This window comes from Mizuhopecten yessoensis, unplaced genomic scaffold, assembly GCF_002113885.1.
Source record: "Mizuhopecten yessoensis strain PY_sf001 unplaced genomic scaffold, ASM211388v2 scaffold4535, whole genome shotgun sequence".
Lineage (NCBI taxonomy): Eukaryota > Metazoa > Mollusca > Bivalvia > Pectinida > Pectinidae > Mizuhopecten > Mizuhopecten yessoensis.
The window spans coordinates 1,309,362-1,332,975 of NW_018405595.1; the positions used below are offsets into that span (position 1 = coordinate 1,309,362).

The 23,614-nt window shown below is 36.3% G+C and overlaps 1 protein-coding gene across 1 annotated transcript in view; it reads left to right on the top strand.

Annotated features, from left to right (window-relative positions):
* Nucleotides 1–4,071: 4,071 nt before the first annotated feature.
* The window catches only part of LOC110449212 (paternally-expressed gene 3 protein-like), a 47,774-nt gene continuing 28,231 nt past the window's right edge, over nucleotides 4,072–23,614 (top strand). Inside the window, exon 1 of the mRNA XM_021495916.1 lies at nucleotides 4,072–4,272. Coding sequence (XP_021351591.1) covers nucleotides 4,072–4,272 — 201 coding nt within the window. The remainder of the gene's footprint in view (nucleotides 4,273–23,614) is intronic.

Below are 23,614 nucleotides of genomic sequence, written 5' to 3' on the forward strand. Positions count from 1 at the left end.
CCCCCCACCCATGCGATAACAATTCTCGTAATGCACCCCCAGTTCGGGACACCTCTACTTCTGTATTCGATATGGAAAGCACCCGAAGCGTTCCGAGTAAAATACGGATTTGCGCTGTCAGGTTTTTTTTGCTTAGACAGTGTGTTGAGCAGATGTCAACAAACAAAATGTCAAAAATCAATTTTAACCCTGGGCCTACTCCTTTAAAGAAAAGGAGAGTGAATGTCATAACGGACTCGGATAGTGAATAAATCAGGGCGTTTCATCTGAAATGGATACTATAGTAGTAGGACTAATACTTACTGACAGCAGCGGTTTGAAACGATATTTATTCAGAATTGACTGAATATCATCTTGTAATAATCTGTTTCAGTTGACATTGTTGATTAAATTATCTAATTGTTTTTTCTTGTTGACTTGATTTTTTGTTACTTGAACATATGATAAAAAGTTTATAATATGACCATTTTGATGTCATATCCCTTATCAGCCCTCGGGCTGATATCGGGACTCTCGGGCTGATAAGGAATATGATATCAAGATGGTCATAAAATAACCTCTAATTATTACACAGTCTAATACAAGATTTATCATCCTAGCATCATTGCGACCGAAAAATTCGAGGCTGTTACTTTAAAGGAACTAACGCATTAATTCTATAAAAACACATGCACACCCTGAGCAGACAAATGCTGATCCTGTCGGTAGATTTTATAAACTGATGGACCCCAACATTTATATGAAACAAGATACAATATTTTCATTATACATGTCATGGTCATATGCAGAAAAACGTGTACTCGTCCCCAGCCTCTTTCCTCTTCACCTCTTCCTGCTTTTGTCCTTTTCTATTGGGCTGTCGTTCTCCTAATTTTCTCCTGGTATATAAACAATGCAGTTTTTTCTGAAATTTCTTTGTTTCGTCACCCTTAAGGTCGGGGAGCGAAAAAAGAATACTCCTGCTGTTGTTCACCGCATGTATAGTAAGATGCAACTAATGTGGGAACCCCTGCAGAATTGGGGATTTGCTTTGGTGTCCTCTATTTGGGGACACAAAAGCGACCGAAACAAATCTGCTGCACCCATTGCAACATTTGGAATCTTTATATATTTTCTACTCTTAAGTAATTTTTATTTCCGAGCGCCTAGCTTGGCAATACCTCACTTCTGGCTTTAATGTTCAGCGTTCGCCCAGGTGAGGATGGCAATGGGTTCTGTCCCCAGGCCGGGACATACCAAAGTCCTCAAAAATGGTAGTTGTAATTCCCTGCTTAACGCTCAGTATTCAGGGTAATGGCAATAATTGTTCACCTGTTGTCAGTATAATGTGACCGGGCGGAATGATGTGCTTGCACCCTTCGGCATGGTGTTTCAGTGAGCTAGCACTATAAAGTCGGCATCAGATCCGTGCTATTGCAAGGAGGCAAGTATAACAACATACCTCGTCTCCAGCATGCATACACCCTCGCACGCTTGCACAACACGCATGGAGGCACATCCTTGAATGACTCTAGATGTTACATGTAATAGGACGTCAAACAAAATAAAACCAGACCAAGCCTTCGTTTCGTCTAGAATGTATCGTAATCGTTTGGCTTGGAGGAAGGTGGTGTACTGTAGTGAAACCTGAATATGATTAACACCCATCCCTTTGTTTGATAAATAATTAGGAGCACTTAAAGGACAGCACGTATTGATTTAATACACGTTTCTGTTTTTATATATTATTTTGGCTTTTTGTCACAATTTTGCACGTCTCTCACCTCGCTCACTACTAACTAATTAAAATATATCTCTTTTGCGGTGTCCTTGAAGATATCGCTAAACACGTTCACAATGCCAAACATTGGCTGGACAGATTGCGTCAGTATCATGGAGACAGAACAAGTATACAGGATGTAGCTGTATAACAAAAAGAACTTCGGTGCCATGTCTACACGATTTTAGTTTTTTTCACTGACTGTAATGTGGAGGACACGGATTGAAAAACGACTTCACTGGGGTCCAACATTCCGCGTGGCTATCTCCCTCTTCAACGGAAAAAAACGTGGTCAGGATAGATTGCAAATCGATGTCGTATTACGTAACACGGATTACGTATAGTGTCAAATCGCTGTAAGATCGAGTACGTGTACTTACACTGGTTGACGGGAAGGCATTGCAGATTACTCTACAAATATATACCGTCGCAAACGTATATTGTGTGTGCAAAGATAAGAACCATTACCTCATAACAAAAACGTTAGAATGTTATTGCAGAGTTCTTAAATTTTTGATGTACGTACGTTCATTTATGTATAGCTAGTTGATGTTTATTGAGGGGGACTAAAAGACTGTTACATGTATAAGACGTCTGATACACAATGATCAGAACCATTATTTTTCAAAATATATTTGTGTTTATTTGTCTTTATCTTGATGGATTGTGTGTGTGTTGACAAATCCGGCCGTGAATTCTAGATATTGCTGATTATGTTATTCATTTAAACATGTGTTATAGCCATCAACTGATACGTTTTAATTTCAGTTTGATAGTCCTTATCTTGACGTGTGTGTGGAACATAGCGGAGATTGCAAAATGCTCTGTAAATATACGTACAATTATTCTAGGCTCTGATCTATAATGTGGAGACCTGGCATCTCGTTCTACTTTTTGTCCGGGATGACGTTTGAGCTTAAATCGTTTATTCTACTCTCGTCGATGTTCAAAGTTAAGAACCATCACTTCATAATGGGTTATGGTTCTTTACGACATGTACCAGGGCCGCTTTCGTTTACCGCGATCCAAACTGTTGAGCCGATTGGACCAGAGTCGTTAGTTTAAGAAATAAGGTCGGACCTTGTTTTCAGGCGAACCTTGCAAGACCTGCATAAAGTTTGCAGGTCCGCCAGTTTTTTTTACCAAAACATGTACCATTCAAAAACAGACGAACCGGTTGGTCCGCATAAACGAACAGGCCCCTGATGCACCTTTCTAGCACTGTCTATTTGATACAGGTGCACGTGATGATATTGGACTTCATTACTTACGAGCGAGCATAATGCATTAGAGTAAATGCCGATTACTCAACAAATATTTCGAGTCGAACACGTTTGCCATTCTGAGATCACCTCATATTACAAATGTCTTATGTTTCAGATTTAAACTTTGCCATGTTCTTGTTTGAGCAAAGGTAAGAACCATCAAACCATTATTTGAACAGTTCATTTTGAATTGTTCCTAACTTCAAGGAGTATTTTGCATTGTGTTGTACAAAATAAGTAAGTTTAATCAGACCGTGTACATGACATCTTTCAGTCAGAACAGGATAATTTTGTCACGGAATGAATAAGCAACGAATTCAAATACCACATTTTTGTAAAGATTTTATATTGAACTGACTAGATATGATTTTTTTTCTCTTCTCAACTATTTGACTTTCGACTATTTTATTGATATGCGCGCTTGAGAAATAAACCTGATGATTGTTTTATGTCTAAATCAATTATACATTACAAGTTATATTTTTTAATGTGTTTGTACGCAACGTATATTTTTCCTACGAATCTTTATCGGAGAAGACTTTCTTTCAGTAAAGCTGATACTTTTATTGCGGCGATATTAAGACGACAGTGTTGAAACTATTTAACTTATATCTTGTTTTAAAGTTTTAGAAATTTATCATAAAATTATGCAGAATCAAAGAGAATTGTTAAATATCTCGTGAAAGTTTATTTACATGTAGATATATGTTCATTTAAGGGTTTCCAATGCATGCTTCGCTACTTGGCTTGCACCCTCTTTTAAAAGAGTTACATGGATAGAAAAGGCGAGATTGCCTTTATGAATGGCAACTTGGATTTATTAAATGCATTGATGACAGGTTCTTTATTTAATACGTGAAGTTAAAAAAACATATCTCAAAGATGTATCAGTGTAAAACTATTTTGGAAAGAAGATACTTATATGTACGTGTTAAACTCATAAAGCATCAAGGCTTGTATTATATGTTCATTTATGTAATATATACGTACATGTACATTATATACAAATTAACAATATCATCACTTACACAAGCAGAATACCACTGAATGTTATCGTATGAGGCGACAAATGTGGCCCCTGATGAGGCGACAAATGTGGCCCCTGATGAGTCGACTAATGTGGCCCCTGATGAGCCGACTAATGTGGCCCCTGATGAGTCGACTAATGTGGCCCCTGTTGAGCCGACTAATGTGGCCCCTGATGAGCCGACTAATGTGGCCCCTTATGAGTCGACGAGTTCCTTCTCGGTCTGTTTATGTTTATACGACATTATATAAAATTATTGGTTTCCTCAATCATAGTGTCTCTTTAAAAAAAGCATAGGAGAAAACCCAAAAATTCTGTAGGACCCCTCGTTGGTCGCCTCATACAATCACGTCGTTGCACGGAACAACAGTGCAACATGTCTATGCTTTTCCCGAACGTTAATAGGTCTGAGGGAAAGGATTTAATTTAAACACACAGGTACATGTAACGCTCTCTGTAATGGAATTGAATGGATATTGAATGTGTTTCCACTCCAGGGCGATTGAATTCCCCAGGACACACGTGGTAACATTGATTAATTGAATCTGCTCCCCATCCGTCTCGTAGCTCGGTCATGGATTAACCACATTTTTTAAAACCTAAGATTAAGTTTAATGGATTCTGTTTCATGCACGATCTCTTACGAGTACACTCTTAATTAGAATCAAGCAAGATTGACCAATCTTCCATTATTTCAAACTACTTTAAACAATAATGAAATGTTCATCAAGAATTTAATTAAGTATATATGTACATTATTCTAGAACTTTGGATTAAAGAATAAAATTCCAAATTTCAATAAGTCTTCTTTCGGATACCATATAAGTGATGGGCCAATAAGTAAGGCACTTAAAAGCAGAGGTGCGAAAGGAGCAGATAACGAGTTCAGGTATTGTAATATGAGTAGTAAACCTATACAAGCCACATCAAAATACATTCAAGTAATGATAATAATAATAATTCGAGGTTCTTACAATGTAAGGTAGGTCGCCTCAAATCGGTTCACAAATCATTATCCGTGATTTTAGGGCCTTTGCAACTAGCCAATATCTTTCTCAATTCCCTGGGGAGCATACAGCCGGTGTTGTCATTTCGGCGCTCACAGCTAGCATTCAACAAATTCTAGCACTGCCCAACCACGTACTCATTTAAAGCTGAGTAGACGTGAACAAGCGGAGTAAAGATTTGTTTTCAAAGGTACAACACAGTGCCTTGACGTGACTCGAACCAGCCACCCTTCGGCGTCCTACCACGTCGTACAATGCATTCTACGAGCCTAGCCACCGGTCTTCTTTTTTTTAACTGAGACCAATCAAATAACTAGTCTAGGTAACATCCTCATTAGTCGCATTGTTTCATCATATAGTGAGTTACAATATAAGGTTAATTTTTCAACAGATCCTGCAGAGAATAACAGGATTGTTTGTTACTGTGATACATGAGATAGAGTTTACAATTTTTGTATCCCTTTTAACGAAACTGTTGAACTTTCGGATGATATTTTAGTTATACGCTTCCCGTAAAATATACTATGATAACTAATAGCATACATTTATCAAATTTAATTATATGTAAAATGGTAATACGGTTGTTTAAATATGAAAGAAATGTGCGATATTTTATACTGACACCTCAGGAAACATGTACATGCGAAAACACCAGAGGGCGTGCTTTATGTGAGACACCAGGGGGCGTGCTACATGTATATGTGAGACACCAGGGGGCGTGCTATAAAACAGGGGACAGGGCGGCTTTCCAGGAAATGGACCATGACATGCTACAGTTATGTGAGGAATATGCTCCAGAATGCTCTTTGGTTTTGACAGATGGAACACTGTAATGTCGGAAACTGGCTGATACATTAATCTGTCTCTCTGTTAAATGACTTATAAACTTGACCCGGCCGTGGGCGCTCGGTGAGACACAACCAGAGGGAGACCGCTGAAAGCATTAACAATTTAAACCTAATCGGACCAATGAACATTGATTCGTTTAAATTTGGTTTTAACTCAGTATGTCGTCAGGTCGGCGATTGTGAATAATATATTCCGACAGTTGATGACGACTTAAAGGATGGACTTAAGCTACATTAATGTCATGCGGCTCTGACCGTTCCGCAAAGTTCAATTATAAGAAAAGAAATTTGTGAATTGCTCAATCAGAGTAAACCCAAATTAATTCACTTCAAAACAATCACTAGCGTAATTTCTTAAAACAAGGATTAGTGTAGTATTTAGAAGCCTGGTTTTAATTGTATTTTGAAATGTCTTTCATAAACGGTAATTAACATCTTACATGTACTACATTTGTACTTAACAGTCGAAAAATGACAAAACTCACGTTCACATGTTCCTCGGGCGCTTCTAAAGTTTGAACTGATACGTAATAAAAAAGGGAGATACGATTTGAAGACAAGTATATGTAATTGTTAATACAATTTGAACTCTAATCTCTTGCTGGGTTTTGCACGTACCTAAATATGTTTGTGTTAAGGTTCACAGAGAATTGCGAATTGACAACCAAAATTACTTCTAAATTTAACGCAACAACGGAACAATATTTTCTCTTCACTGAGTAGATTTCCATTTTCGAGGCCAGATGAAGAGACGATGGGATAAGTGGTTGTGTTGGTAAAACTTTGCAACATATATTATACAGTAATGATTACATACCGTAACTTGTTTTCAAATCATGACGTCATCAGAACCTGAAGTTCAATGTTCGCGTCGAGAAACTTAAAATTAATTTCTAAATATTTTGTTCAGGTTGGTAAGTATGGATTATGAAAAGTTTCTTGTTACACAACCAATAAGTGTTTCTAAGTTTACACGCGGCAGATAAAGGAAGCCATCTGGATACGCCGCAGTGAGCCAGTTTTAAATAGAGATGAGGGGGCTCATAGACCTTTGCAACATATAATATAGTAATTACATACCGTAACTACATTGGAAATCTTATAAAACCATGTAATAGCATAAAACGGTAGAATTACGTTGAGTAAGTAGCCATTTTAAAATAGCGCACTGCCCTGTTTTCAAATTCTGACGTCATCAGAACCTGAAGTCAAATTTTACGCTACTGATACACGCACCTTTTTGATGCAGCAATAGTTGCATCGTGTAACTTTAAATAGTTGAATACATAGAAAATGTAATGAGTTTGTTCCGTTGAAAACCATAGAAGTTTTACTCGTATTGCAAAAAATACCGATATTCTGCATTAACCTTGAGAAGGGCCGCGCAGTGGCAAATTGGTTAAGGCGTCTGAAACTAAGTCAAGTGATAAATCTATATTTTAAACGCATGTACTATCTGTGATAATTTTTTATTGATTGAAAATATAGTTATATGCAATATGAGGAACCTCGGGGGTCCCAAACCCGCGGGCCCTATGGCTGGACCTATAAATGCTTGATACATTCTCAAGAAGAAAAAAATCCGCAGTTAAATTGTGACCAGACGAAGTGGACGTGCAAGTTTGAATCAACGTCCATTTCTTTTTTTTTTTATATATATATAAATATATATTTAGGCATGTGATCATTTTCCTTAATTTATCAATAAAATATTTTTCAAAAAAAAGAAAAGGCGTCTGACATTCTGTTACAACTAGCCCTCCAATGGGTCGCGGGTTCGAGGCCTTCGTGGGGCAGTCGACAGATACTGGCCGTAGGGTCGGTGGTTTTTCTCCGGGAACTCCGGCTTTCCTCCACCACCAAATCCTTGCACGTCCTTTAAAGAACATAGCTGTTAATGGGACGTTAACCCAAAGCAATAATCGTGAAAAATACATGTATATGGAATTAAACGGAAAACTTTTCTATATCCCTATTTACCACGTCATCAGATTGTTATTTTTTAAACTTGAAAATGTATGTCAGGCAAAATGAATTTTATTTACAGCAATTATAAGAATGTCCTGATTTACTGGCCTCTTCTGTGTAGGTCCTGTGTAACGAGGTTTGTTTACTCGCCCTGTCTGCTCGTCAAATGCTACTTATATCTGTACGCACTCTGTGTGTGGCACGAATAACGCAGTTATCATAGACTCAGTAACGAACGCCGGAAGAGTATGTGAAAGCCATCAAGCCACCAAGGTGATCGTGTATGGTTGATTTTCCGGACAACCTTTAAAACTCATGATCTGCCATCAAGTTCGTCGGATCATACCAAGAGGCTTATCGGAGCTCTCTGACGAGAGTCGATATTGGAAAAAGTCTACTTCATCGCGTGCTATTCAATTAGCTATAACATCAGCTAGTTTTGGTGTATTTGATTATCACCGCAGTGTTAATCCTATCGACAGGGATTATTGGTAAGTCTGTGGGTTGCGGTGCTGGCCAGGCGTGATATGAGAGAACGACTTTATGGCTTATCCTGCCATTTGTATAATGTGTGGCTAAAATAACCATTGTTATGGTGACACTCACGAGAAGTAATAGTTCCTGTTGGTCTACTTTTACACAAAAGCTTTGTATTAAGTATAAACTACTGGTCACTATGGTGAAATGACCCAGTAGTCATGGATACTGACAAAATATGGCGCACAGGGCTCAGAAAATATCCTGTGACGTCAACACTTGTAGATGTGGGCGGAGTGACCAGGTGCATGCATGCTATTTCCAGAATATTACTTATCAAATCGGCCATGCTTTTTTCTGTTTTTTTAAGCATATAAATGTAATATCCATCCTTTGAAACCTCTCATAGAAAAAAATACCGGTAAACAATAACTTTTCATTTTACTCTTCGCCACGCTCAACATGAGTAATCTGTTGAGTCCCAGATCGTTGTCACGTAGGACAGTTTTAATCAGCTGGTGTATTTATAGTGACGACACAGTAAGAACAATAAAGACCTGATGTCATAACGGCAACACGTCAGCGATTTGACAATGGCGTGAGAAAAAACGAGATTTCTTTTTCAGGGAAATGTGATAAGACTGGTGTTAATAGTTAGCTCGCTAAAATGACTCGTTTAATACTTAAAATCAATCTGATATAAAATGAAATAAATTGACATCGTTGCACATACGTATGTCTCCGCTGATGAACAGACGGCTAAGTGTTGTTAGATTACCAGGTTTAAGGGGTTTCCAGTGTCATTGTTAGTCATGGACGTTTCGCCAAACCGATATAATGTTTGACACGGCTATAGTAACACAGGTCACAAGTTAGTCAATATCCGATACGTTAATATATATCTTTGTTACCATTGAGTCTTTCGAATCAAGTGTCCTGAAATGCGATATTTATGATATTTACATTCAATAAAACATCAATACAATAAGGATGCAGATAGGAACTAGTGAAGTTTATTATTTTTGTCTCACATTAAACTGAATTCTGTCAGCTTTATGATACAGATACGTATCTTTTTGATTTAGCATTTTTTCATATATTTCTTCAGAATAAACACGAGAATTAGACCGCAACATGAACCACGACGTTTTTCCTCCGGTAAATAAGAAAGTTGTGACCCTTAAATTCGGATTATCAATTCCTTCAATGAAGAAATCCATTACTGACCTTGAAATAATGCATTTGTTTCCCTTCCTTAATCCAAATATTCATCATTATATCTCTTTTATTAATGTTAAAGTGTATGCTGTGTCATTCTTTGATTGTTTCAATCAATTGTCACATACTCTAAACAGTTGTTTGATAAACAAGAGTTTGAACTGTTTACTATGTGTTTAATTATTATATTTTGGCATGCAAACATGACCTTAGTATACTGTAGCACTAACATATACCTGATTGATCTACATGTACAATGTACCTTATCGATCTTTACAACTGTCAACCTTTAAAATACGACAAGTTGAGATCCGTGGGTGGCCTATGTAGTAATGTTTTAAGCATATTTTATAACAGGAATGGACGTTAGTACCTTGCCTAGGTGAAGACGAGGTCAATATCATGTGTTCATGTTATGCATACATTTATTGATCACAGTATCAAATTATTAATTCAGCTTTATCGTGACTTCAAACGTTAGACTGAAAGATCATCAATTAAACATGTATACATGTATACAAGAGGCCCAAAGTAATGTCTACATAATACATAATATCATTCTTGTTACATATATCTCGTATTCGGACATCTCGAAATCAAAAAGTTTAAGTCGCAGGGATTTATATTGTTTTGTATTTTACATGTGACTTGTGTATCTCGAATAGTATTATAATATGAGTTTCTCGAATATTATAATTGATATATTTCGAATACCATGGATATATCGAAGTTGCGTCATAGTTCCGACGACTTCGATTTATCGAGTGCAGTTTTACTTTTGCCGTAAGGTGTGTAGAGGGTGATATAAGAAGACCATGTTTTATATACGTTTTATCTGTATAACATGAACATAACTTGCCATGCCGCTTTATTAATCTGTAAAGCAGATTAACCAAAACTATTTCTTGTGTATTGATGATCAATTACAAATTGTTCAGTTGTTTGGCTAGTACCGGTCGATTTCTCTCTGATCAATGTTCAGTTATCTGACAAAAATGTAAGTGATAATTAGCCAATATATTTTTTTGTAGAATTTGCGCTTGAAGAGCAACTGTGGTGATTTTTTCATTACAGACGGAGCCCGATACACTACATAGCGTGCTAACTCATCAGATTGGATCCAAGCTCGGATCGAGGAGCGTGGTGAAGAACCAACAGAGCTTGAAGTAGTTTTCAATCGGTAACGAACAACACTGGACGTGGAATGATCACGGTGATGTTCGGCTGATAGCAAAGTGTACATTAATCGTCAACAGCATTGTGCATATTGTAGTGAAAGGATTTTTTTCTGATAAAAATCATCTTACATGGTGCGGTCATCAGTATAACAGTATTTCAATGCATTGAGCACAGACCTCTGTGTGCGTGTGCGGAGCTGCTTATGTTAGCGTGGGAGACTCAGCCCTAGTACCATCACATACGCGTGGTTGTCAGCTTGAAGGGCAGAAAAGAGTAATCGGGTGTTATGATTTAGACGTGTTTAAGACTTCGGCATATTGCACTTCGAGATTCAACCCTCAACCCAGGTGCCATATTTGGAATAATTGTACTTCAGGTTCTAAGACTGCATCGTTTCGGGGTATTTTAAACTGGATGTTCGGATGATAGCTGCAGTCAAGGTATGGTACACGTTTTGAGATTATTGGCAAATTCCTTAAGAACTTGGTAATTTCGACTACTACGTTAATCTCGAAGCCAATGTTTTGGTTCGTTGGCAGTATATGGTTGTAAAGTTGTAACACGGTTACGGTATCTCGAATATTCGATTTGTGGATATACACGAGGTCGGATAACTCGTAATAGAACTCCTTACCCTCTCGAGGTCTTTTTTCCGCATGATTCTGGTTAATTTTGACAGAACGAGGGTTAGTAGATTGTTCGTACTAAATCAAACATGTAAAATCGGCACCATATTCCATTCCGTTGTTCTCGTTACTGTTGGGATAATGTTGTGTTGTATGAAACTGATTTATTAATATGCAAGTTCATATAACGCATAATTATAACAGAAAATCCAAATAATGTTGATGGATTTGAAAATTTGGTTATCTTAGCTCTTTAAAAGGGAAGGTTGTAGAGCTAATTTTCAAAATCCATGAACTATCGAAAATGTACTTCAGATAAATTAACATCGTGTTTGACATGGGTTTACATTTTACATTGCATGCTTTAAATATATAATCGACCTATACATGCTATTTATGCTCTCTCATGTTTGCGAAAGTTTATTTTCGTGGTCATACATGTATTAAATGATTTTCTTTAATTGCAGAAACAATATAGCATTATGTCGTTTTGAAGTAGACTTTTGTGGTAAGTGAGCGGCAAAAATATAACGCTCAGTGGGTTAAAATCTTTTACGGTAAACAGTTTGCGTATTAGTCGTGTGGGTTTGGCTTTTTCAAAAAAGGAAATACCTTTAAACAAATACATGTACCTGGAAATTTCAAGCTCGCCAGAATGATTTCAACAAACTGTATATGGATGAATGACCTTCATGTGTTCACCTGCAAGAATATTTGAATAGAGTTCCAAGACTGTCTCGGATGCAATTACGCTTTGTCTTAATTCTGCGTCAGCGCCTTTTGGTGAAAACCACAGGCAAACTGTGGTCATTAGCGCTTTAGAGTTCTTCTGTACTCAAAAACCGGTAAAAAGAGCCCTTGAAATGTGTAAAATTATATTACCGCGCTATTGTAATGGTACATATATTTGTTCATGAACATGAAGCGGTAGAGCTAACGATCATTGGGGTGCCTTAATGACCCAATGAAAGTCCATACTCCAAAAGTTGAATTGTTAGGAGATAATTTACTGGAATTACTTGCTCCATTTAAAACGGGAAAAACACGTTTATCATTCTTTAAATAACAACGTCTTCGGAATTATTATGACACTCTTTTATGGGACTAGCAGCTAATGCATGCGTATGACAAGTTTTATTTAAACTGTTAATTTTAGCGTGCTTTTATCGGTATCTGCATTCAACATTATATCATTAAATTGGATTCAAACAGCGCAGAAGGTACAGCTTCCGCGCACTTATTGTGTGGGTGTTCTTTCCCCGAATCGCTTAACGATAAACAATGTGTCCGGACTGAAAATAATTCCCAGCATGCCTTTCAAAGTAAACGATCTTCTCACGAAACCGAGAAACTCACTTTGTCGCTTTCGGAGCTGAAGACTTTTCTTTGTAAAACGTGTCCGGATGGTTGTGCTAACGCTAGATCTCCAGGTCGTATTTGACATATTTACTATTTTTTCAGTAAACAAATTATTCCAGCGCTATAAACATAAAAGCGATATTACCTGTGCCAGTAAGTTAAAAAAAACACACACAATGTAACGTTATTTCAGAGGAGGAACGTATTGCTATATGCGTGTAGTGTTACTTTTCAAGATATTGTTGGGTAGGTAGTGTTACTTTTTTAGATATTGTTGGGTAGATAGTGTAACTTTACCAGAGATTGTTGGGTATGTAGTGTTACATTACTAGAGATTGTTGGGTATGTAGTTTAATTTACTAGAGATTGTTGGGTAGGTAATGTTACTTTACTAGAGATTGTTGGGTATGTAGTGTTACATTACTAGAGATTGTTGGGTATGTAGTGTTACTTTACTAAAGATTGTTGGGTAGGTAATGTTACTTTACTAGATATTGTTGGGTATGTAGTGTTTCTTTACTAGGGATTGTTCGGTATACTAGAGATTGTTGGGTAGGTAGTGTTACTTTACTAGATATTGTTGGGTATGTAGTGTTACTTTACTAGAGATTGTTGGGGATGTAGTGTTACTTTACTAAAGATTGTTGGGTAGGTAATGTTACTTTACTAGAGATTGTTGGGTATGTAGTGTTACTTTACTAAAGATTGTTGGGTAGGTAATGTTACTTTACTAGAGATTGTTGGGTATGTAGTGTTACCTTACTAGAGATTGTTGGGCATGTACTGTTACTTTACTACATATTGTTGGGTATGTAGTGTTACTTTACTAGAGATTGTTGGGTATGTAGTGTTACATTACTAGAGATTGTTGGGTATGTAGTTTAATTTACTAGAGATTGTTGGGTAGGTAATGTTACTTTACGAGAGATTGTTGGGTATGTAGTGTTACTTTACTAGAGATTGTTGGTCATGTAGTGTTACCTTTCTAGAGAATGTTGGGTATGTAGTGTTACTTTACAAGAGATTGTTGGGTATGTAGTGTTACCTTAGGTATGTAGTGTTACTTTACTAGAGATTGTTGGGTATGTAGTGTTACATTACTAGAGATTGTTGGGTATGTTGTTTAATTTACTAGAGATTGTTGGGTAGGTATTGTTACTTTACTAGAGATTGATGGGCATGTAGTGTTACATTACTAGAGATTGTTGTGTATGGAGTGTTACTTTACTAAAGATTGTTGGGTAGGTAGTGTTACTTTACTAGAGATTGATGGGCATGTAGTGTTACATTACTAGAGATTGTTGGGTATGTAGTTTAATTTACTAGAGATTGTTGGGTAGGTATTGTTACTTTACTAGAGATTGATGGGTATGTAGTGTTACATTACTAGAGATTGTTGGGTATGGAGTGTTACTTTACTAAAGATTGTTGGGTAGGTAGTGTTACTTTACTAGAGATTGTTTGGTATGTAGTGTTTCCTTACTAGAGAATGTTGGGTATGTAGTGTTACTTTACTGGAGATTGTTGGGTATGTAGTGTTACTTTGCTAGAGATTGTTGGGTATGTAGTGCTACATTACTAGAGATTGTTGGGTATGGAGTGTTACTTTACTAGAGATTGTTTGGTATGTAGTGTTACCTTACTCGAGATTGTTGGGTATGTAGTGTTACTTTACTGGAGATTGTTGGGGATGTAGTGTTACATTACTAGAGATTGTTGGGTATGTAGTGCTACATTACTAGAGATTGTTGGGTATGTAGTGTTACATTACTAGAGATTGTCGGGTATGTAGTGTTACTTTACTAGAGATTGTTGGGTATGTAGTGTTACTTTACTAGAGATTGTTGGGTAAGTAGTGTTACTTTACAAGAGATTGTTGGGTATGTAGTGTTACTTTACTAAAGATTGTTGGGTAGGTAGTGTTACTTTACTGGAGATTGTTGGGTGTGTAGTGTTACTTTACTGGAGATTGTTGGGTATGTAGTGTTTCATTACTAGGGATTGTTGGGTATACTAGAGATTGTTGGGTAGGTAGTGTAACTTTAGTAGAGATTGTTGGGTATATAGTGTTACTTTACTAAATTATTGTTGGGCATGTAGTGTTACTTTACTCAACATTGTTGGGTAAGTAGTGTTACTTTACTAAAGATTGTTGGGTAAGTAGTATTACTTTACTAGAGATTGTTGGGTAGGTAGTGTTACTTTACTGGAGATTGTTAGGTATGTAGTGTTACCTTACTAGAGATTTTTGGGTATGTAGTGTTACTTTACTGGAGATTGTTGGGTATGTAGTATGACTTTATTAGATATTGTTGGGTATGTAGTGTTACTTTACTAAAGATTGTTGGGTAGGTAATGTTACTTTACTAGATATTGTTGGGTATGTAGTGTTACTTTACTAGAGGTTGTTGGGTATGTAGTGTTACCTTACTAGAGATTGTTGTGTATGTAGTGTTACTTTACTAAAGATTGTTGGGTAAGTAGTGTTACTTTACTAGAGATTGTTGGGTTTGTAGTGTTACCTTACTAGAGATTGTTGGGTATGTAGATTGTTGGGTATGTAGTGTTAACTTACTACAGATTGTTGGGTCTGTAGTGTTACTTTAATAGAGATTGTTGGGTATGTAGTGTTAATTTACTAGAGATTGTTGGGTATGTAGTGTTACCTTACTAGAGATTGTTGTGTATGTAGTGTTAATTTACTAGAGATTGTTGGGTATGTAGTGTTACCTTACTACAGATTGTTGGGTATGTAGTGTTACTTTAATAGAGATTGTTGGGTATGTAGTGTTACTTTACTAAAGATTGTTGGGCAGGTAATGTTACTTTACTAGATATTGTTGGGTATGTAGTGTTACTTTTCTAGAGATTGTTGGGTATGTAGTGTTTCTTTACAAGGGATTATTGGGTATACTAGAGATCGTTGGGTAGGTAGCGTTACTTTACTAGAGATTGTTGGGTATGAAGGGTTACATTACTAGAGATTGTTGGGTATGTAGTTTAATTTACTAGAGATTGTTGGGTAGGTAATGTTACTTTACTAGATATTGTTGGGTATGTAGTGTTTCTTTACAAGGGATTGTTGGGTATACTAGAGATCGTTGGGTAGGTAGTGTTACTTTACTAGAGATTGTTGGGTATGTAGTGTTACTTTACTAGATATTGTTGGGTCTGCAGTGTTTCTTTACAAGGGATTGTTGGGTATACTAGAGATCGTTGGGTAGGTACCTTACTAGAGATTGTTGGGTTTGTAGTGTTACTTTACTTGAGATTGTTGGGTATGTAGTGTTACTTTACTAGAGATTGTTGGGTATATATGTAGTGTTACCTTACTAGAGATTGTTGGGTATGTAGTCTTACCTTACTAGAGATTGTTGGGTTTGTAGTGTTACTTTACTACAGATTGTTGGGTATGTAGTGTTACTTTACTAGATATTGTTGGGTATGTAGTGTTACTTTACTAAATTATTGTTGGGCATGTAGTGTTACTTTGCTAGATATTGTTGGGTATGTAGTGTTACTTTACTAAATTATTGTTGTGCATGTAGTGTTACTTTACTAGATATTGTTGGGTATATATGTAGTGTTACCTTACTAGAGATTGCTGGGTATGTAGTCTTACCTTACTAGAGATTGTTGGGTTTGTAGTGTTACTTACTACAGATTGTTGGGTATGTAGTGTTACTTTTCTAGAGATTGTTGGGTATGTAGTGTTACCTTACTACAGATTGGTGGGTATGTAGTGTTACTTTACTAGAGATTGTTAGGTATGTAGTATTACTTTACTAGAGATTGTTGGGTATGTAGAGTTACTTTACTAGATATTGTTGAGTATGTAGTGTTATTTTACTAGATATTGTTGGGTATTTAGTGTTACTTTACTAGAGATTGTTGGGTATGTAGAGTTACCTTACTAGAGATTGTTGGGTATGTAGTGTTCCTTTACTAGAGATTGTTGGGTATGTAGTGTTACATTACTAGAGATTGTTGGGTATGTAGTGTTACCTTTTTAGAGATTGTTGGGTTTGTAGTGTTACTTTACTACATATTGTTGGGTATGTAGTGTTACTTTACTAGAGATCGTTGGTATGTAGTGTTACATTACTAGAGATTGTTGGGTATGTAGTTTAATTTACTAGAGATTGTTGGGTAGGTAATGTTACTTTACTAGATATTGTTGGGTATGTAGTGTTACTTTACTAAATTATTGTTGGGCATGTAGTGTTACTTTGCTAGATATTTTTGGGTATGTAGTGTTACTTTACTAAATTATTGTTGGGCATGTAGTGTTACTTTGCTAGATATTGTTGGGTATGTAGTGTTACTTTACTAAATTATTGTTGGGCATGTAGTGTTACTTTGCTAGATATTTTTGGGTATGTAGTGTTACTTTACTAAATTATTGTTGTGCATGTAGTGTTACTTTACTAGATATTGTTGGGTATATATGTAGTGTTACCTTACTAGAGATTGTTGGGTTTGTAGTGTTACTTTACTACAGATTGTTGGGTATGTAGTGTTACTTTAATAGAGATTGTTGGGTATGTAGTGTTACCTTACTAGAGATTGTTGTGTATGTAGTGTTACTTTACTAGATATTGTTGGGTATGTAGTGTTACTTTACTAAATTATTGTTGGGCATGTAGTGTTACTTTACTAGATATTGTTGAGTATGTAGTGTTATTTTACTAGATATTGTTGGGTATGTAGTGTTACTTTCCTAGGGATTGTTGGGTATGTAGTGTTACCTTACTAGAGATTGTTGTGTATGTAGTGTTACTTTACTAAAGATTGTTGTGCATGTAGTGTTACTTTACTAGAGATTGTTGGGTACGTAGTGTTACTTTACTAGAGATTGTTGGGTATTTAGTGTTACTTTACTAGATATTGTTGGGTATGTAGTGTTACTTTAGTAGACTGTTGTGTATGTAGTGTTAATTTACTAGAGATTATTTGGTATGTAGTGTTACTTTACTAGAAATTGTTGGGTATGTAGTGTTACTTTACTAGAGATTGTTGTGTATGTAGTGTTACTTCACTAGATATTGTTGGGAATGTAGGGTTACTTTACTAAATTATTGGTGGGCATGCAGTGTTACTTTACTAGATATTGTTGAGTATGTAGTGTTACTTTACTAAATTATTGGTGAGCATGTAGTGTTACTTTACTAAAGATTGTTGGGTAAGTAGTGTTACTTTACTAGAGAGTGTTGTGTATGTAGTGTTACTTTACTAAAGATTGTTGGGTAAGTAGTGTTACTTTACTAGAGATGTTGGGTGTGTAGTGGTACTTTACTAGAGATTGTTGGGAGTGTAGTGTTACTTTACTGGAGATTGTTGGGTGTGTGGTGTTACTTTACTAGAGATTGTTGGGTATGTAGTGTTACTTCACTAGATATTGTTGGGTATGTAGTGTTACTTTACTAAATTATTGGTGGGCATGTAGTGTTACTTTACTAGATATTGTTGGGTATGTAGTGTTACTTTACTAAATTATTGGTGGGCATGTAGTGTTACTTTACTAGATATTGTTGAGTATGTAGTGTTACTTTAGTAGACTGTTGTGTATGTAGTGTTAATTTACTAGAGATTATTTGGTATGTAGTGTTACTTTACTAGAGATTGTTGGGTATGTAGAGTTACTTTACTAGAGATTGTTGGGTATGTAGTGGTACTTTACTAGAGATTGTTGGGTATGTAGTGGTACTTTACTAGAGATTGTTGGGTATGTAGTGCTACTTTACTAGATATTGTTGGGTATGTAGTGTTACTTTACTGAATTATTGGTGGGCATGTAGTGTTACTTTCCTAGATATTGTTGGGTATGTAGTGTTACTTTACTAAATTATTGTTGGGCATGTGGTGTTACTTTACTAGATATTGTTGGGTATGTAGTGTTACTTTAGTAGACTGTTGTGTATATAGTGTTAATTTACTAGATATTATTTGGTATGTAGTGTTACTTTTCTAGAGATTGTTGGGTATGTAGTGTTTCTTTACTAGAGATTGTTGGGTATGTAGTGTTACTTTACTAGAGATTGTTGAGTATATAGTGTTACTTTACTAGAGATTGTTGGGTATTTAGTGTTACTATACTAGGTTTATAATATTACTTTTATAGAGGTTGTATGGTATCAATATTTTCATTTTTTCGATTGTTTGTTTCTAATTGCTAATTTACTAGAGATTTTTAGAATACGCCACCGATACGGAACCCTCATGAAAAATAGATTAAAAAATGTAATTAAAATCGGTGTTAAGTTTCGTATATCAAGGCATAGGATTGTTGATTTAGGGGATTCGTCTTTAAAACGCACCATTTTCATTGTTTGTGGGACACTTTGGTAATTGAAATTTCAAACTTATTTCTTTGTTGTTTCAAAAAAACATGTATTCTTCAACAGACCAATGTATATTGACAGTAAATCAGTAAAACGGATTAATTGGATCTTGTATAAAGGCTTTCGATACTTCGTGTCAATTTACCGTATACATTAGCTAGTATACATGTACACATGCCCCGTGGGGTCCGAATTGAATATAAGAATATACACATTTACCATTATATATATAACCTTTTTGTTTGATGTTATGATAAAGAAGATGACGTTAGCTTGTGATTCAACCTTTGAGAGCTGTGCCACTAAAAACCTATCATAATACGATTGGCGATAGCTAAACGTTATACGGCCGTGTGTCTCCCCTTGGGGATATCCCTTACATTGACATATATTAAGCCTTGATCACCCAATCGACGCTCTTGTCTGGTGTGACGTCAATTGAATTGTGATTACAGAATGTTAAATAAAGAATGACGATTGACTTTTTTTTAAAGCTGTAACTGTTGCTGTTGATTTATATTAATCTTTGCCGGGTTTGGGGGGATAGGGGGATGGTGTGAGCATGTAACTTAAACTGGAAAAGTTTTCTGCAATATAAGACATTCACCCAATTTCAGGGGTTACACTTACTTCCGTCCCAGTGGAGAACGTAAGTTAATTAGAGGAACTCACGGAATACCGGGATGTATAAGAGGCGGATTATCAGAAGAAGAATACATAATGTAATAACTTGTGCCCAATCCTGTTGTCACTATTTGGCAATAAAATATGTTTAAACTAAAGAAGAATACATAAAAGGTTTAGGAATGTAAATAAATCTAGAGGTTTAATAAAGAAAGATGTTTGTATCACAAAACATCACATTTGAAATCATATTTATAATTCAACATACAGTATCAATGGAGATTCGAAACGTAAAATAGGCTAAAAATCGTATTCCTTCTTAATGTGTGAGAGGTGGTGATGGAAGGGGGTAGGGGAAAAGGGAGAAAGGCGAAAGGGAGGGGAAGGGGGTAGGGAGTAGGGGGTCCAGAAGCCATGGAAATCGTTTTGGTTTCTCCGCTGAATATCGCGAAAATATGGCTTCTTTTTAATATTTGTCATTTTCAATTTAGTAAAGCCACATATGATGCATTATTTGTGAGTGCATTTCTATGTTAATTGAATTTGCATTTGTATGTAAAAGCTGAAGGGATTTTGTTGTATAACACACAAAGTATGCAATAACTTACAATTAGATAAAGACACTGTACCGAACCCATACGACAGGTATTATTATACTGATTGACGTTTCTTCACGATTACTGCTTTAACATGTTGCAGCCATCTCGCCATCTCGTTTTATTAACTTAACTTAATTATCGCTTATGTACATTTTCTCGATTGTTCCTCTAACGACATGCTTGCGAAAATTTTAATTTGCAAAAATAAGCAGGGGAAGCTATTAAGTAAAAATAGAAAACGACGAAAATGGTATTTATAAAACCATATTCCGAAGGGAATACTTCCGGAATAATACCGTATGATTTACGGATTCTTTCATCAGCAATGGACAGATACTACAGTACATACAATGTAGGACAGATAAGAAGCAGACATGTAGCTTACTGTCAAGTTGTATTCGAAGTGTGTCCTAGTAGGGCTCCTTCTTACTCCTTCACGACAAAATACATTGCTTTTGGTTTCTTACGCAAAATCGAAATGTTTAGAAAAACACACATTTAGTTTGTTTTCATTTAAAAACGGTAAATAGCCGTTATTTTTTGTGAAATAGTTATGCGCATGACTATGAATTGCTTGCAAACATGTAACAATTGTCTGCATATAGAACGTATTTCAGGAGAATGCGCAATTAAAGATGTACTTAAGGTGTAACTTGATACTGTAAGTGTTAAATATTGTACTGTTTTTTGCAGCTATGAGGCCTACACTGGGCAGTCGCCAGGTACTGGTTGCAGGTCGGTAGTTTTTCTCCGGATACACTGTCTTTCCTCCACCACCAAAACCTGGCACGTCCTTAAATGACCCATAGCTGTTTATAGGACGTAAAACACAAACAAACAAAACAATTCTTTGACCAGTTTGAATGGTTTGAAATGTTATTTTACCTTATTTCTAGACTGTTTCTTTTGAAATAACTTCATTTTCCAGAATTCAACGCTTCATTGTCACAAACTTTTATTTGAGAGTTTTCGGTCGTCCTTTTCTGAAACCACATCAACAATATTACCAATGGTTATTTTTTCCTGAATGAAAAAACATTATTTTGTCTCCAATTAGATATTCTATGGTCCTAACAAGTACACTGGCTTAGTTCATTGGTCTGTTTTTGATGGTTGCTGTTTTGTAGATGGAGGTGATGCGTGCATCCTCCATTCCTGAAGCAGATTTCCGTCGCTCTCAGACTGTTTCCATCGCTCTCAGACTTCAGAAATAAAACTTATATCATCTTGCTTATGCTTCTCCGACCGTGTGCACAATGTGTCTGGCACTTGTGATTTTATACTGTTAAGCTTGTGCAATATTGTAATACTTAATGGGTTTTTTCGTCAGATTACCTAAAATTGCTGTCACATCTGGGTTTATGTTCACGTTAGCAAGGTTCGTTGTCATATTCGGGTTTGGAACTATTTGTTAATTATTTGCATATGTGCCGAGTAAAGTTCAAGTCTCGGGATTATATAGATTATATTTTTAATTTTAATTTTCCATTACCCAGTGTTTTATTAATTCTCATCTTTGAAAGTACATGTAAAAACGACCATAAAAAGTGATATCATTAACCATTCCCTGAAAAGCCTCTGAGTACACTTAGCTTAAAATGATGTTACAGTATCAAATCTCGGAAACTGTTCGGGTGTTTCCGTTATACCCTAAGTCACCGGGAACAATTATGTCGTAACATCAAGTTCAAAATTTAACGGAAATCCCCCGATTGGCTTCCTTTTTGCGTTTGTCCCCGACGGAACTGGTAATGACAGAAGTCACGACATTGTTCCCATACAAATGGCTGTTCAACCATTTTTTAAATTTATCACAATCCGAAATTAAACAACTAGAAAGATAAACCCACTTTTTTAAGTTCTGCATAAAACTTGCATGGATACACGTTCACCTCATCTCTTCTCGGGAAATAGTTTCACATGGGGGGACCGTACTTGCTATTTCCCTCATACCCAATCTATAACTGCATACATTGTACTATACTGTTCAGTTCCGCTGACATAGGCATGTACATGGGTTTAGAGATACACAAGATATAAGGGACATTGATATACTGGGGAAGCCAGTGTTTGTCTGAGCATTTAGAAGCTAAATGTATAATTAACGTGCCATACCATCGTGGCATCGTCTTCGAAACTCAAGGGTAATGCTGTCGATATAAATAACTTCTCAGCTAATTAGTCGATACATCGAATGTGATATCAGGAGAGGATCCCTTTTGTTCTTAAGATGTCACGACACGTCAACTCACAGGTTTACAGATTTTAACGAATCTTTCGAATCCTCGGACAACAATCGGGAACCGTCGGAACTTTTCATAAACAAGAAAATACGTTAACGGAAAGTGCCAACGGATCCCGATTGCTCGATCAACAGTAGACTGTTTAGGGATCCCTGTCCCACTGAACTGTCGTTTTTTTCAACATAGAGTAATGTCCCTTTAACTTCCGTTAGGCTATGGTCTTGTTGATTATATTTTGTTTATTTCATCATTATTATCTTTTATTAAAATCCCGCAATGCATTGTTTACATTTCAGAAATGAGTTAACAAAGGTTATAGTCCTGTTGGAAATCAGTTTCCAATACTTAGTAACAGTTTCCAATACTTAGTAACATTATACAATTGTTTCATGGCTATTTGGGCAAACAGTTCCACAGGGCTTCCCCCTACCGATGGATGATAGTTTTGACTTTTCCCCAAATAAACATGAAACAATTGTTTTATTACCAAATAAATATAAGTATCAATGCTGCATGCAATGTTGCCATTGCTTCAACACTGAGTCGCGGTCACCGAAACGCTTGAAGGGGGCTTTCGAGGGGGGATTTCTTCGCATCGAATTCGCGACGGGTAACAGTTCGCTCTGACCGGGAAAACAGTTTTGACTGTTTCACCCCTACAGCCGAAATTGGACAAAAACCCAGAAACAGTCAAAAATGACTAATTATAATTTATATAGACTATTGGGTAATAATTTCCAATATTTAGTAACATTTTCTGGCGGTGGTACGGGGATCCTTAACAGGGACGTTTCTAGGATATTTGAAAGAGGGGCGTAGAATATAATCTTTCGGTGAGCGTAGTGAGGCAAAACAATTTTGGACTTTTTTTTGCTAAAAAACATAAAAATGAATATGATAAATTGCCATATTCAATACAATATTAGCAGATAACGACAGGTTTTTTTTTTTTTTTTTTTAAGGGGGGGGGGGGGGGGGTTTGGTGCGGCGTACGCCCATTACCCCCTCACCTGGACCCGCCCCTGCTTCAAGTGCACACATATACAGTGTAGTATAGCACAGTACGTACATGTA